The following is a 15,925-nucleotide window of genomic DNA, read 5'->3' as shown; positions in this document are numbered from 1 at the left end:
CCAAGCCAGGCAGAGCATGGCTGGTGGAAACCGAGGCTAGACTTTCACTTTGGTGGGCAAAGCCAGGGGCCAGGCTTTGGCTGACAGACCTGAGTTCAGTCCTAACCCTGCCACTGTCTAGTTCTGTGAACTTGGATGTGTGACTTTGGTTCTCTGAGCCTCATGTTACCCACTGGGGGTGGGAGAGGATGGCAGGTTCAGTTCCATCTCTGCCCTACCCTGCAGCTAAGATGCCGGGCCATCTGTGAGGACAGATGAGGGACACCTCAGAGGCTAACAATTGGTGTATATAAAGCATGTTAGTTCCCAATCTCAAGGTCAGCTTTACTCTACAGACCTCAGGTACCCACAACACCCCAAAGCTTGCAAAGTGAGTAGGGTGGGAGGTGCTTGACCCAGGGTCTGTAGGAGAGGTGAGGATGGAAGAGAAGGAAGCTTTGGCCCAGGGCTCTGTCCTCGCCTTGGCCTTGCCCAGAGCTGGCTGCAGCCTTGGCCCTTTGTCCTCTGTCATTGATGGGCTTCTGCCTCCTTAGCCTCACATGGCCAATCAGTTAACTCAAAGGAGCAGACAAAACATGCTGTGTACATCATTAAAGCCTCCTTTTAGCATAAAAGAAAAAAGGCGGGATTCTGCTGGAGAGAAGGTGGAAAGAAGGAGCATGAGCCTCATGTCACTCATTAGCCCAGCTCTTCGACCGTGAGTCACAGAATATGAGGATGGGAGCACCAGTGAATTGTCGATCTTGAAAACCCTGCCGCTGAGAAGCCACAGTGTCCTCAGCAACTTTAGAATCCTGCTGGTCTAATCCTTGACTTCGCAGCCTTCCTATCAGCTGGTGGCGAGGCTCTGCCTAGAGGCAGTCTGGGGCTGGTTGCTGGCCCACACCTCTGGACCTCAGGGACCTGGAATCTCACAGTCCCTTGCTGAAAGAGGCAGGAGGGTGACCCAGGCTGGCCCCATGAGAGAAACCCTGGGGTGGACCCATGTCCAGAGTGCTCAGGCCCACGTGGCCAGGATCTGGGTACTTCCCAAGGTCCAGTCACAAACCATGTAAACTGGGAGCTGGGAGACTTGCTTTTCACTCCTACCATGCCGCTGATTTTCTGTAGGACCCAGGAAAGTCACTTGTCTTCTTCAAGCCTCAGTTTCCCGTTCCATAATGGACTAGGGCATACCAAGCCCCAAAAGGCTGTGGGTGCCCTCGCCTTCTCCCAGACTCCAGCTCCTCAGGCCTGGACATTGGGGTGACAGAAGCCCTCACCTGGTAAACGGCCACACTGCTGGGTTCCTGGGGGGCTGGCAGGCTCCTTGCTGACCCCTGGGCCACCGACCTCAGGCTTCCGCCGTCCACCGCACTCCTTGATTCGCTCAGGCTGTCCATGTTCAGCCTCTGCAGGGAGCAGGCATGGTCAAAGGCCTGGGCCAGACTTCCATCAGTGGCTTGCCCACCCAGCCCGGGGCCTGCCCCACCTACCCGTCTGCTCGGGGGCCGATGGATGAAGGTGAGCTCCTGGGCTGTCAGCAGGATTCGGTGGGGGCCCCGCACAAGCTGCAGCTGTTGGATGCCCAATCTGGAGGCCAGAGAAAGTGCAGGGTGGACAGATGGTACACATGTCACTCCCAATTTGATCCAGCTCCTTGGACCTGCACTGCCAAGGAGCCCTCCCCCCAGCAGCCCCAGCTGGGCTGGGAGGGCACTGCTGAGCACTTCCTCCTAAAGAGGCCCTCAGCCCCAGCTCAGGGTTCGCCCCCTGGCCTAGTATGCCTGCTGGTCCCTAGTTCACAGGTTCCAAATTGCCTGGAGGCTTTCTGGGGTGATCAGAGCCTAGGGTGAGGGCTGGCGTGTGGAGCCCTAGCCCTCCTAGATATGGCTAAGGCTCAGGGAGCACAGAGAACTTCAGACCCAGGAAGAATTGTCTTTAACGCTGAAGGGCCCAGGGAACCATCCTGGTCAAGCCCTCATTGTCCATGTTCACAGCCTGAAGCTCAGCAAGGGTCAGTCCTGGCAGAAGTCCCAGGCTTCTTCCCCAGCTTTCAAATGGACATTTTGGGAGGCACCCCAGCCTTGACAAGGTGCTGACCAAGGTTCTAGGACAGACAGGAGTTCTGGGTGGTCCTGAGGTCCTAGGAGGATAAGAAAGTTTCCTGTGGATGGCCAGAACTGTGCCTAAGGAAGAGACACCTTGAAGGGGTGGAGGGGGGCACCAAGGGGTGGAGTGAGGCTCCAGGGTAGACAGAGTCTTACCTGATGAGACACGTGAGGGCCCCGCCAGCCAGGACCAGGAGACAGGCCAGGGCAAAAGCCAGGAGGCTGCCAGGGGACTGGGCATCTGTTGGGGGAGCAGGGCGCATGTGAGTCCTAACAGTAACAACAGCGAAAGGAGAGCGGCTCCTTTCCCCCAGCTCCTGAGCCTCCCCCTTGACCTTTCTGGGAAATGGAAACACAAACCCCACCCCAGGCGCTCCCCAGGGGAAGAGGCTCAGAATGGCCTCCAAGTGGGAATGTCCTATCTGTGCGTTGGTCATCACACACAAATACTGATTCCTAGTGTTTTCTGTCCGGGTTCTTGGGCTCCCTATACCCAGGTCCCCATGGACCCTGCTCGGATCCGATTATAGTCCTGATCATAATATGGTCTCTTGTCTCCTGGCATATTAGGTCCCTTCCCACTAGACAGAGTAGCTGGGTAGGAGGACCTGTGTCTTACTCATCTCACTGTCCCTGGGTGGGGCCTGGATGGGGCTGCATACAAATTTTGTACCCCTCTCAATTGCTGTCTTACTTCTTACATTACTCCCTGGGATGGGCCACTCACTACCTGTTTTGGCAGCCAGTCTTATTGTCCTTCACTCTGACTGTCAGGAGAGCCCTCCTTAGGTTGAATCCAAATCTTCAGCCCTCACGTCAGGAGTTAGATATAAAGAGGCTGCTAAGGATCACTGGGCAAGGTTGGAAGGGCTATCTTGGGCAACCCTGGCATCAGCTTAGGCTGGCAAGGAGGCTAAATGCCCAGCGCCGTTCTGGAGAAAGGACATTGGCCTCTGCTGCCACAGGAAGGGGCCATCCCTTCCTCCTTCCTTGCCTCCTCCCTTCCTTCACTCACTGGAGGATGAGCACTGCTGTCTGCCCCCTGCAGAGGTCCCCAGTCTGAGTTAAGTCTGACATAATAACAGCAGCAAATAGCTTGCAAGGCAATTACACTATTGTATTGCATTCAGCACCTATTCTGAGACTATTCTGTAGCTCAGTTCGGTTATTCTGCACAGTGACTTCTGGAAGCAGGGATGGTCATGACCACAACTTAGTAGGAGAGAAAACAGAGAGAAAGAATGGTCTCTGAGTAGCAGAGCCCAGGTTCAAAGCCAGGCAGTTTTGCTCTGGCATCTGGCCTCCCAACCACGGCTTCAACCTGACTCCCTCCCAGGCTCCCAGGGGCTGAGCTCTGAGTCTGAATCTGGAGGCAATGAGGGAGCAGGCATAGAGCCTGCAGCAGAAAAGCGTTCCAGGCCTAGGGGGCGGCAAGTGCCAAGTTTCTGAAGCAGGAGCAGAGGCGTGTGATCAAGGGAGGGCAGGGCAAAGGAGGAGGAAGGCAGGCCAAGGAGCTGAGGGGGCCAGGGTGCTGTGAAGTCCAAGGCCAGGATTCCAGTGACGTGACTCCGGATAAGGCCAAGTTCTACAGGTTCGGCTGGGGGCATGCCAGATCTAATCACGTTTCCAAAGGATCCTCCAGCCTGCCGGGTTGTACGAGGACAAGGGGGGAAGCAGGGTAGCAATGCAATGAGAGATGATGAGGGCCTGGGCCGGGCAGGGCCAGGGAGGGATGAACCGCTCTGCTTCTGGGCCACTTCTAAAGATGGACACCCTAGGGTTTGCTGACCGATCAGATGCGGGGTGTGAGGTTAGAGGTTCCTGCGCCTCTGGGAGGTTGGGGGGCCGTGACCTGCAATGGGGAAGATGATGGGAGGCAGGTTGGGGGCCAGATCAGGAGTTCAGGTTCAGAATACACCAAGTCTGAGATGCCAACTAGACCTCCAGGTAGCATCTTACTGGACATGTCCAGTAGGAGGTGGGACAGATACAGAGTTTGGGAGTCAACAAGTCTGTAGAGGTCAATCTGGGGGCCACAAGAATGGGTGAGATGCCAAGGGAGTGAGCGCAGAGAGAACACAGAAAGGCTCAAAGCACCAAGCCCACAGGTGTCGGTGGTAATAGGCCAGCTCTGCAGAAGAACAGAAAAGGTGACCAAGAAGTAGCACGAGCCAGGGAACCTGGAGAGTGATGGAGCAGCGGGGAGGAGGGAGAGGGGCTGACACTCCCTGGCCCAGCAAGGCACAGACTGACAACTAGCCCTGAGTCTCAGCCCTGCAGAAGCCATTGGTAGCCTCAGTATGACTGCTTCTGTTACAAGAGGGTACAAGAGGGGTGGAGAGAGTCAGTGGAGAGGATTCAAGAGAAGAGGGGAAGTGACATTTTGTTCACTTAGCATGGGTGCCATTTCAAGGAATCTTATTGCCAAAGAGAGTCAAGGAAGGCAGCGGAGCCTGAAAGGAGGGGTGAATGAATGAATGGCTCTCTAAGGTTAACATTTCAAGACAGATAATCAGAGAAAACAAAGAACATGGCACGTCCTCTTGCCAACAAGACCCCTGAGACTCAGGCGGTGGAGAAGCCAACAGTGGACGGGACAAGTCCAGCCAGTCCTAGGGTTCCTAGATGCCCCCTGGGGGAGTAGTTTTCACTGAGGATCTGCGACCACGTAGCCCCTTCCCATCTCCTCAAAGCACAAGCCCTGCTCCTAGGCTCTGCCTTGCCCGTCATGCAAGGACAAGCAGTGGAGGGTGCTAGGTCTTTGTTCCTATTTCTACACAAGACATGGAGAACAAGTGAGGGTGTTTAACTTGCCCAAGTTCTATAGCTAGTCAGCAGCAGCCCTGAACACATTTGCCCCAAAGCCCCTGCATCTAGTTTCTCCATCCATGATGCCTGATTTGTTGTATTAGAGATGATCATGACAATCCTGGGCTAGAGAGTGAGCTGTCATTTTTGGATTCCTGGGAGAAGACCCATCCCTTGGCCGGTGCTGCTGTTCAGGCCCCCACCACTACCCCCTCGGAGCCCTGACTCAGAGCACCTGCCCCTCCCCTGCTCCCTTTATCAGAGAGCTTCATCACGGTTGCTGGCCATGGGCAGGAGTCTTCTCTGCCTTCGCACCCTCGGTTCTCGGCACTGAGCATAGGACACAGCGGGTGCTGAATAAATGTTGGCTGATTGATTGGTTGAATGAATGAATTGAAACCTGTTAGATGGTGAGGTCTGTGAGCCAGGGCTGATGGAGCCCAAAGGAGAGAGATCCCCCTTCATCAGACCCTGGCTTCCCCGCTCACAGCTCTGATCACACTGTGCTGTGTCCTTTTCAGCTATCTCCATCTCTGCCACCAGACTGAAGCCCCTGAAAAGCAGGCCCTGGAGCTGGTCTTCAAGCACATCAGCTCTACAAGAACAGGGACATCATTTAGTTCACTCCTCTATCCCTGGGGCTGGGCATAGTGCCTGACACATGGGAGGTCCTCCAGCAGCATTTGTGGAAGAGAAGGGGCAAAGAAGCAATTGGATGAAGGCAGCTTCATGAGCTACCTGCTAGTCTGGGGGATGGATGACACCAGTCCTCTCCAGCGTGGGACACACACCCTTTGAACATAAAGATGCTGTGGGGATCACAGAGGAGAGGCCCCAGCCCTGACAGATAAGACAGGTGAGATTTGACCTGGCAAGGTGGCAAGCACTCCAGGAAGGAAAAAAATGCATTGAACGGATGGACAGATGGATGGTTGGATGGATGGATGGATGGATGGATGGATGGATGGATGGATGGATGGTTGGATGGTTGGATGGATGGAAGGATGGATATATGGATAGATGGATAGATGGATGGATGTTTGGATGGATGGATGGACAGATGGATGGATGGATGGATGGATGGATGGATGGACGGACAGACGGATGGATGGATGGATGGATGGGTGATGAATTACCTCTCACACATAGCATATCGGGGTCAAACCAGCAGCTGGAGTCACGTGCTGGAGGGGCCCCTCCTGGGAAGTGTATGGCCCTGTCCAGGGGCTGCACTCGCCATGTGCCTGTGTCCAGAATGTGGGTGGGGACCAGCTGGCTTCCCCGACCATCTGTGTCCAAAATGACATACTGAACCAGCCTTCTGCCCTTCTCATCCGTCCGGATCCTCTGGCTAAAGCCAGCCACGTTCAGATCCCCTGTATGGTCCCCCAGGTGGGCCCCAGAGAGCCCGGCCCCATGGCTCTGAGAGCGGTTCAGGGCATGGATCAGCAGGACAACCGCATCATAGATGGTCCCAAAGAGAGGGGACACCTGTGGAAGAGAAGGTCCCTCAACCACATAACCCCATGACACAGACTCCCAGACATCTCTAAGCCCTGCCAGCCACAATCTTGTGGATTATCACCCCCACCCTGCCCCCCACACAGCCCTCTCTGTGGTCCCACTGGGATTTCAGTCCCCGCTCAGCCGTTTGACAGTCTCCATGGCCACCACCAACTCTGACATCTCACAGGCACCTCCAATCTGCCCGGTACGTCCAGAACGGAACTCCTGTTCTTCAAGGTTTCTGTCTGGTTCTGCGACACAAACATTCCTCCCACAATCTGGGAAATGGAACGACCACCTGCCTGCTGTCTCCAGTCTAGATCTGATTCCCGACTCCTCTCTTTCTCTCTTCCAGTTTGTCACTGAATCTTTTTGGTTCTATTTCAGAACTTACTCCCAGCCCAACTGACTCCTCACCTGCTCTGCTCCTGCCATCTGGGTCCAAGCCCCCTCACCCTTACCTGGCCTACACGGGAGCCTCCTAAAAGGACCCCTTGCTTCATCTGGGTCTCTTCAGGCCACTCTTGCAACCAAAGCAATTTTTTTGTGAAAAACCATAAATCAAGGGACACCTGGGTGGGGCAGTCGTTGGACGGCCAACTCTTGGTTTCAGATCTCGGGGTCATGGGATCGAGCCCCGGGTCGGGCTATGGCTCAGCACAGAGCCCGCCCAGATTCTCTCTCCCTCTGCCCCTCCTGCTTGTTCTTTCTCTCTCTCTCTCTCTCTCGCTCTTTCTCTCTCTCACAAACAAATCTTAAAAAACAAAAACAAAAACAAAAAAACCTATGAATCAAATTATTTCTTACTTAAAACCTGCTGGTGTCTTCCCATTTCCCTTATAAGTTGAGACTCCTTGACTGGCATAAAATACCCCACCTGGCCATGACCCAAGCTTATCTCAGACTCCTGTTCCCATGTGACATGACAGTCCAGCCTGTCCACGCCCTCTGCCTGTTCCTCTAGCCTCCAAAGCTCACTCTTCCTCCGGGCCTTTACACCTGACACTGCCCCCGCCTGGGTGCTCCTCGCCCAGATCTGCACCCTGGCTGCCTCCTTCCCATTCAGGACTCCGATCAAGGGCTAACTCCTCACAGTGTGCTCCCCTGCTTGTCCTAACTCCTGTTACCCTCTTCTCTATCCCGGCCACTCTCTGTCACTTTATCCTGTTTCTGTTTTTTTTTTTCTTGGCAACATTATCATGACTTGAATTCGGTTGTATGGTTGCTTGGCTATTATCTGTCTTGCCCTAATGGAAGCTGCCTGAACGCCAGGTCTGCCTTATCCATCGCTGTGTCCCTGACGCCTGGCCCAGGGGCAGAGCAGAGGGACCCCATTCACAATTGTCAGATGAATGGCTCCTGTTAAGGCCCTCCATCAGCCTCTACATTCCTGTCACCACCTCCAGACCCTGCTGTCTTCTTGTCACCAAGAAACAGACATCCCAAGGGGGACTCAAGCAGCGGAGTTCTTGTATGCCAAAGCCGAGCCAGCACTCACGCTCCCAGTTCTGCTGGCCCCCCTCAGATTCACAGCAGAGACTCTAGAAAACATTCCCATTCTCCCACACCCCGGCATCTCGCCTGCTGATCTGCACAACGTGCTAGGCGATGCAGAGGAAGAAGAGGGAGAATGTCTGTGAGAGGAAGAGCAGCTGGGCCAGAAAGGAACATTGTAGGCGCTGAGCTGGAGATAGAAAAATAGAAGCAAAAAGTCACAGGAGAGGGAGAATTGAGGAAGCAGGCCAAGAGAGTCTAATAGACACCCACACACAAGCAAGCACACGCGCACACATGCACAGACACACACAGACGACAGAGAGACAGAGAAAACTGGAGATGGCACGAGTGCACCTAGGGACTAGGCAGGGACACTTTGTCCAGTAAGGGACAGGTCATGTGGGGCTGAATCGGGCAGGCGGCTGGCGGACCAAGACCAGGAAGGCCTAGAGTGCATGAAGAGTGCACATACCCGCCCACAGCCCCGCACTCCGGGCCCTGTGAGGGCTTGGACAGACCCACCTGCTCTGGTTCCAAGTGCGTGGCCGCCTCTCCACTGGCCACGGCAGCTTCAAAGGACTTGTCTGTGAGGCCAGACTCCAGGCTGACGGTGAGCACGGCGTCATAGACCTCCCGCAGGGGCCCGCTGTCGCTGAGGGCCAGGTAGGAGTGGTTGCGGTAGGGCAAGGCGAACAACATGGTATCGTAGGGCAGAAAGACCAGCCTTCCGTCTGCCAGGCCCCGGGCCCACGCTCGGCTCAGCAGGGCGGTCTGCTCCAGGCCCCCCAGGAGCGCCGAGTGCATACACAGCACCACAACTGGAGGCAGGGGGCGGGAGGGAGTAGTGACAGGCTTGCCTCTGCAGGCCTTCCCCGCAGCCCAGGGTCTGTGGCCCTAGAGAGCTGCTCTAAGCAATCAGGTCTGATCCCTACTGGGAGCACATTCCTCTTTGCCTTCACAAAGGAGATAAGACCTTGGCAGCCAGGTTTGTCCCCAGGCCTCCAGGACAGAAGGGAGCCCTTGCCCAAGGCAAGTGTCTCACACACCTACCCAAGGTAGTGGTCCCCTGTATATTTCCTCTCTTCTCCACTTGGGTCCCTGACCAGGGCTAGAACCTCAGCCAACAAAGGGCCACCCACTCAGGTTCCTGCAACAATCCCTTTTCTCTAGAAAATCCATGAAAACAGAGCCAATTAGGAAGGCTGGGGGTCTCCCTGCTGGCGTCTAAGGCTCTCTGGTCATGTGGAAGTCAGAGTCTAGAGTCCTGGGCTCTGCTGAGCCCCTGGGTGGCCATGCTGTGTGGGCCATGGGCCACAAGCCACCTGCGCCCTGCCCCAGCAGAGTGGGGAGGACGCTCAGAGACTCACTCAGTAGGCCCAGGAAGAAATAGAACCAGGGATTCCTGTGCCCCATCTCTTTGGCCCTGTGTTTACTCTGGCTTCACACAAAAAAAACCCTTCATGTGATAAGTTGGGGGTGCTGTTCTGCAGTTGCCCACAGGGGAAAGCTGATACCCACAACTTGGGAGGAAGCATGCACTGGGTTGGAGAGGGTTTAGTAGCTTCATGTGGCTGATGAGGACACCATAGCACAGAGAGGTTTAGTGAGTTGCCTGAGGTCACACAGCTGGTAAGAGGTGGGGCCAGCAGAGAGATTCTGGCAATCTGACCCCAAAGAATGTGCCCTGAACCCCTCTGCCTCCTGGCTCCTGAAAGCCGGCGATTTGGTTGGAACTCAAAACTCGGCAACAAGGGTGGAGAAAGTGTCTAATGACATGGCCCCCACCGCTGCCACTGTGTTCAGGCCATGCACAACGGAGCTGTCCATTCTCCTAGTCCCATCGTCCTGTTACTCCATTCCCTTGCACTGGAACACCTTCCTCCTCATTGCCGCCTTCACTTAACTTCCTCTCAGGCCCAGCCCTGGTGTCACCTCCTCTGGGAAGCCCTCCCCAGCCCCAAACAAAGCACCTCCTACCAGACCATAGCTCCTCACTGCTGGGGCCTGGGTGCTCTCTCCCCACCACTGCACCCCGCCCCCCGTCCCCCAAGCCCAGCCAGGCTCTGGTCCAGGGCAGCGCTTGGTGACTCTTGGCTGAATGACGTATTTTCAGAGCGCTCAGCCCCAAGCAGCTGCTGCTCATGATGCCATGAGGCTGTAATGATCCCCATTTCACCCACTGCAAAACTGGGGCTCAGATAAGTGAGGTCCTGCTCCTAATGGGCAGTGGGCACCCCAGGGCCAGATCTTGCTGTCCACCTGGCGTGAACTCTCAGAGCGGCCACACGAGCTGGTGGGCTGCCCACCCTCCCCCCTCAGGCGTGGGCTGCAGTTCCCTCGGGTTGGGGGCGGCAGTCACGAGTCTTTCCCTGCTGCCTGCAAAACATTCTCATACTTGCCACCTTTATGCCATTCTCATTTCTCTCTTGTACTCAGTTCCGCTCTTCTCTCTTTCTCTTCCCTTCTTTCTTTCTTTTTTTGTACTGTTCATCTTGATTCGCTAGTTTCTTGACACCCCACCCCCACGATGGACCAGACACCACAGTTTGAAATAACCCCAATCTGGATTAACTTTGAAGTCCCTTCAATTTTCCAGGTGCCACCTCTGCCCCACAGTCTACGCACCATACCTCTCCTACCTGACTGCTTCCTCAAACACAGGCATCGGCCACCTCCCCCAAGAAGCCTCAGACCCACGGGGCCCAGCCCCAAATCTCCTCTGATTTTCCAAGCTTCTGTTCCCTCAGATGGTCTTGAACTCTCTGTCATAATCCCAGGCTTATATACCTGTCTCTCCATCACATAGTCGTGTCCGGAGCTCCCTTGTCTGTCCTGTTCCCCTACATGACCCAGCACTCAGCACAACAGGGGCTTGAGAAAGGCAAGAAGTGACTGTCTCAGTCAGGGTAGCATGTGCCTCTTAATCTCAGGGCTATAAATTCAAGCCCCTCTTTGGGTGTAGAGGTCACTTAAAAAAAAAGTGATTCTGACTCTAGCTGCCTCCCTGGCTCAAGTACTGCTACCCTCTCATTTCCTTCAGGGTACTAGGCAGGAAGCAAGGAAGCTTTGGGCTCTCATTCCACAACTAACACTTGAATCAGAGCTCAAAATCCAATGGCACGGCTTGCCAACTGTGTGACTCGGGCAAGTTACACACCTTCTCTGAGCTGCAAAGTGCAGAGCTCAACAGGACTCACATACAGGGCTGCTGAGAGATTAAATGCAGGGCTGCCATCCAGGGCTCAGGCCAGTCTCTTCACAGCTACAGGAAGTCAGGCTGCCCACAGGAGAAAGGCACCCAGGTACACTTACTTTTCAGGCTGTCCATGCTGCAGAGCTGCTCCAGGACCTCCGTGGCCCCCTGCTCCCCGGGTCCTAGAGAAGTCACCAGCCCCACAGGCAGCCCATGTGTCCTGAGAGTCATGGCCACCTGCCGGGCTGTGGCCACCCAGATGTCCTGGTGGGAGGACACGATGGCCACGTGTGCCCAGCCGAAGTGTCTCATGATGGACAATAGCACGTGGGCCGCTGAAGGCAAGGTGGCCACTAGCTCCCCTCCTCCTTCGGGAGCTCCGCACACCCAAGAGAAGAGGGTCTTGCCCCAGCCTTGGGCCAGCAGAGCAGCTGCTTGGCAGTAACCAGGATTGACGGGACCCACAAAAGCAGCTATGGTGTTCTTATGGGCCAGGAACGTGGCCAGGGCATGAGGGGTGTCACAGCCTGTGGGAAGGACCACAGAAACCAGCCTCGAGCCCAGCACCAATGAGGAGTCCTGGCTGGCTTGGTCCACAGCCAGCTGGGCAGCCACACTGGGGAGGGCCTTGGCAAAGATGGGGTCACAGTCCCAGGGGCCCAGCACTCCTAAGGTGAAGGTCCCTGCCCCCAGGGCCAGATCGGGGAGGGAGCCAGCCCACAGGAGGGCACTCCAAAGCACCACAGAGAGAAGAGGAGGGGGAAAGGCTGTCCTTGGATGATGGACAGTGACCCCCCACGGGCCCTGGGAGGGCAGGCACATCTTCCCACGTAGCCACGCCCAGCACCAATCTTCAGGGTACACGCCCCCCTGTGAGTCCTGGGAAAGGGGGACAAGAATAAAGTTTGCTTTCTCACACTTTCTGCCATTACTGCCTGCATGATTTTGAAGCAGACAGCACCTCTCCCCAGAACCTCGGCCTCCTCATTGGTAAAAGGAGGGATTTGGACCCATGATGTCTGAAGACTGCCCCCCTCTTTAGGGGCCCTACATCCTCCCCAAGACTGGCTCACAGCCTGGTGACGCCCGAGTAAGGTCCTGGGCTGAAGCTTGGTCCCTCAGTGGGGGGTCGGGAGTCAGAGCTGGCCAGCCCTGGCTCCTATTCTCCCCTTTCTTGGTGCCCTACCCCCATCGCTGAGTTTTCTAAGCCTCATTTTCCTCTTCTGTAAAAATGTGGGAAACAAAGACTACTTTATGGAGGGATTGTGACAGTTAAGTGGCATGACATGAAGCACTTAGCACAGTTCCTGGTACTTAGTTGTTCCATAAATCCTGCTCTTCTCCCCCTATTATTTGTTTGTTTCCTGCACTCATCCACCCAGGTGGGCCAGTCCCCCGGTGCCCCTCTGAGCCTCCCCAGCCCCCATCCCTTCAAGCCCAGCACCATCCCCCAGCACTTGACTCTGCTGGACTCTGGGGTGCCTTACAATGCGTATGCACAGCCCCCTCTCTAATCTGCTCAACCCTGTTCAGACAAAGGCCTTTCTATCTCCATAGTACAGATGAGAAAACTAAGGGAGAATGGATAGAGTTGGCAGAGAGCCAGGATGAGGACAAGTCTCTCCCATTCATCCTCCAGCCCACACAGGATTTCCTTGAAGAAGACATTTGGACTAAAGCTCCCCCCCCCCACTCCATCCCACTGTCCCAGGACTTTGATGTCCACCCTCTGCCTACAGCCTGGTCATGGCCCATTCCCCAGCCACGGCCCTCAGCCAAGTCTTCCCACCTGCTTCGTGTAGCCAGCAGCCTTCCACTCTGGGGGCCCCCTATGGATAAAATCCAATCTTACTCTTAAGAAACCGCTGGGCCGGTAGGGAGGTGGGTTCCGGCGAAGAGAAGAGCTGACCGCAAGTGCTGGTAGTAGGCAGGACCTGTAGGGAGGTGCTGTGAGCTCATGGAGGGCTTCTCAGGGGAGACGAGATGGAAGCAGCCTACACTTGGAAGTGTAGGTCAGGAGAGTAAGGGATGCCTTCTCAATGCCAAAGCAATGGTCTTTGCAGAAGAGGTCCTAGAAATTATGTTCAGGGGCTCCTGGGTGGTACAGTTGCTTAAGTGTCTGACTCTTGGTTTCGGGGCTCAGGTCATGATCTTAGGGTGGTAAGATCGAGCCCTGTGTGAGCATGGAACCTGCTTGAAAGCCTCTCTCCCTCTCCCTCTGCCCCTTCCATTCATGCTCTCTCTCTCTCAAATAAATATATTTAAATCTTCAAAAAAAAAAAAAAAAAAAGAAATGATGTTCAGTGCAGAGGAATAAGAAGGTCCTTGGAATCACACAGCAGAATAAACCCTGATTTTTATCACTCATTTGTCCCTAACCCTGGGTGAGACACTTAAGTTCTCTGTCCTCCATCTTCCCATCTGTAAAGTGGAGATGAAAATAGCTATCCAGCAGATATTGTGACAAAAACTAAAATGCTTTTCGAGTGTCTACGATGGCGATATCACTGGGGTAGGGAGGTAAATAAGTAGTAAGTAGCATTTGCTAAATGGAAGTAAGTGGGTACTTACTTGGAATAGTTTCTCATCATCGCCAGCACCGTCACTGTCACGACCATCACCATCTCGGGATCTTTGAGGAGCGGCAGGGGTACTGTGGTGTGAAAAGAGCTGGACAGGGACTTTCTGCCCCTGCTCTCCTTGAGGCCTCAACCTCCCTACCTGTGAGAGTCGCCAGCTGGCAGTGCTGGCCAAACCTGAGCCCTTCAGGCCTGTGATACTACAGTTCTCCCAGCTCGGGGCTCAGGGACTTGGGGAGAGCTGCTCTCCTCCCAGCCTCTGAGGAGCACTCTGTGCCCTCCCTCCTCCTCTGTCATCATGTGCCAAGTGGTCTCCTAGCAATGCCACCACTTGGGATGAACCCCTCTGGAGTAGCTGGGCTTGCTCTGGGCTCAGAGAGAGCTAATTGTTTCCGGTTGGAAACATAAGCTTACGAGCCTGATACTAATGACAGCCACCTAGCCCCCTAGTTTGTACTTTCCAAAGCACCTTTGATCCACTACTTTGCCTTGTCCTCTCAGAGGCCCCAAGAAGAGGTCTTTTACCCTCTTCTTCAAAGGAGGAAACTGACTCTAGGGGAACAAGAGTGTGTCTGAACTCTCACCAAAAGTTAGGGTTGAGTTGAAACTGGAGCTTGACTTCCTACCTCCCAACCAAAGACAAAAATCACCATTTTATCAAACACCTAGAACATCACATCTTGAAGAGCTAAACATCTAAAATAGCCCTTCTGTGTATAGATGGAGAAACTGAGGTACAGAGGCATATGGGTTTCTTTCAGTCCCACAAAATAGCAGCAGGCTCCCCAGCCCCACAGTCCTTCTGACCACACTCAGCATCCCAGGAATCTTACAGCTGAAGGCATGCAGGGGCTCAGAGAGGACTTGGGCCTGGAGCTCCTTTTAGCTCCAGCGCTGCTGCTGACTTGTGGAACAGAGCCCATGCCCGTTTCTGTGCCTTGGTTTCCCCATCTGTACAGGGAGGGCTTAGTTTAGATGTAGGTCTCCAAAGATCCTTCAGCTCTAATGCTCTAGGTGTCAGTAAAAATCAGGAAATGGTTGATTTTTGTCTCTGAAGTTTTGTCCCATGTCCCAGCCCTTCCCCCAGTAGTGTGTGAGCTGCTGGCGCTCCCACCTCCAGCACAGTGGGTTAATTCAACATTCACCTGGGGAAAGCCATTTGTATTTTTAAACTCTAGGAGATGGATGCCAGTGATTAGGAGCAGATCGTTTGGCTTATAGAGCAAGCCCATGGAATTAGTCAACTCATAGTAGAACCCAAAAAGATGACGATGCCTTTGGCTGCATTAAAAGACAAATGAACAAAATAAAAAAGGTAACAGGAACCCAAGGAAGAAGGACGGAGGACTCCTGTTAGAGCAATGGCCCCTTCAGCTGCTGTAGCCAAGGGTCACCCTTCTGACATCCCCCCAAACCTGACCCTTCTTGCCTTCCTTGAAGGCAGCTCCCTAAAGACCCACCTGCCATGCTGTGCCATTGAAGCGGACTCACTGTATCTTTGTATCTTTGTGGATCCTAAGGTTGCTGCATCAGGGTCTCAGATGTTAAGCTCTCCAAGTAGGCTCTGATCGGGGGAACCCCCATTCCCACCACAGCTTCCATGGTTAACACTCTATCTCCAGCTGCCTGTCAGCTTCCCAGGGCTCTTGCCCAATGAGTGCCTCATATATGGCTCATTTCCTCCTTATCCCCCTCAGGGGCCTGAAGAAGCCACTTGGAAAATTCGATCTATTCAAACCCTAGGGCTCTGGGGAGCCAAGCAGAGAAAGGAAGGAGGGAATGAAGGACAAAGGAACAGAGGGAGAGAGGGAGGATGTATTCAGCACTCCGGACAGCTCCAGACCCGGCCTGAACTCATGAGGAAGGAAGGATGGGCTGAGGTTAAAGTAATTAGCATTACTGAGCATCCAGTAATGTGCCAAGCCCTGTGCTGGGCAGTATTTATACAACTCAGTGAGACAGGTTTATTGTTATTCCCATTTAATAGATAAGGAAAATAGTACCAAGTTAGGTAATTTGACCAAGGGCACAGAGCTAGTAAGTGGCAGGGCCAGCTACACATCCAAGCTTCTGCTCATCACACCACATTGATTCTTTGGGATCATAATGGTGATTTTTCTTTCTTCTTTTTTGGGGGTGGACACTTTTATGGAACTAGATCCCACAGTCCAGTGGATTTTCAACTCTTCCTTCTCCACCTGTTCTCTCCTACTTAGGTGAAATTGACCTTTACTAAGTACACGAAGTGTTTA

At 54.2% G+C, this 15,925-nt stretch overlaps 1 protein-coding gene across 1 annotated transcript in view; it reads right to left on the bottom strand.

The window, feature by feature from the left end:
• LOC116599737 (guanylate cyclase 2D-like) overlaps positions 1-11,916 on the bottom strand; it is a 34,703-nt gene extending 22,787 nt beyond the window's left edge. The window contains exons 1-6 of the mRNA XM_032359718.1: positions 11,214-11,916; positions 8,424-8,719; positions 6,035-6,389; positions 2,247-2,331; positions 1,476-1,572; positions 1,263-1,391 (exon numbers count right to left, since the gene is read on the bottom strand). Of these exons, the coding sequence (XP_032215609.1) occupies positions 1,263-1,391; positions 1,476-1,572; positions 2,247-2,331; positions 6,035-6,389; positions 8,424-8,719; positions 11,214-11,916 (1,665 nt within the window). The remainder of the gene's footprint in view (positions 1-1,262; positions 1,392-1,475; positions 1,573-2,246; positions 2,332-6,034; positions 6,390-8,423; positions 8,720-11,213) is intronic.
• Positions 11,917-15,925: the final 4,009 nt, after the last annotated feature.

The sequence above is a fragment of the Mustela erminea genome, chromosome 9 (assembly GCF_009829155.1).
Source record: "Mustela erminea isolate mMusErm1 chromosome 9, mMusErm1.Pri, whole genome shotgun sequence".
Lineage (NCBI taxonomy): Eukaryota > Metazoa > Chordata > Mammalia > Carnivora > Mustelidae > Mustela > Mustela erminea.
The sequence above is the reverse complement of the archived record's forward strand: the minus strand, read 5'-3'. Positions and strand labels throughout refer to the sequence as shown.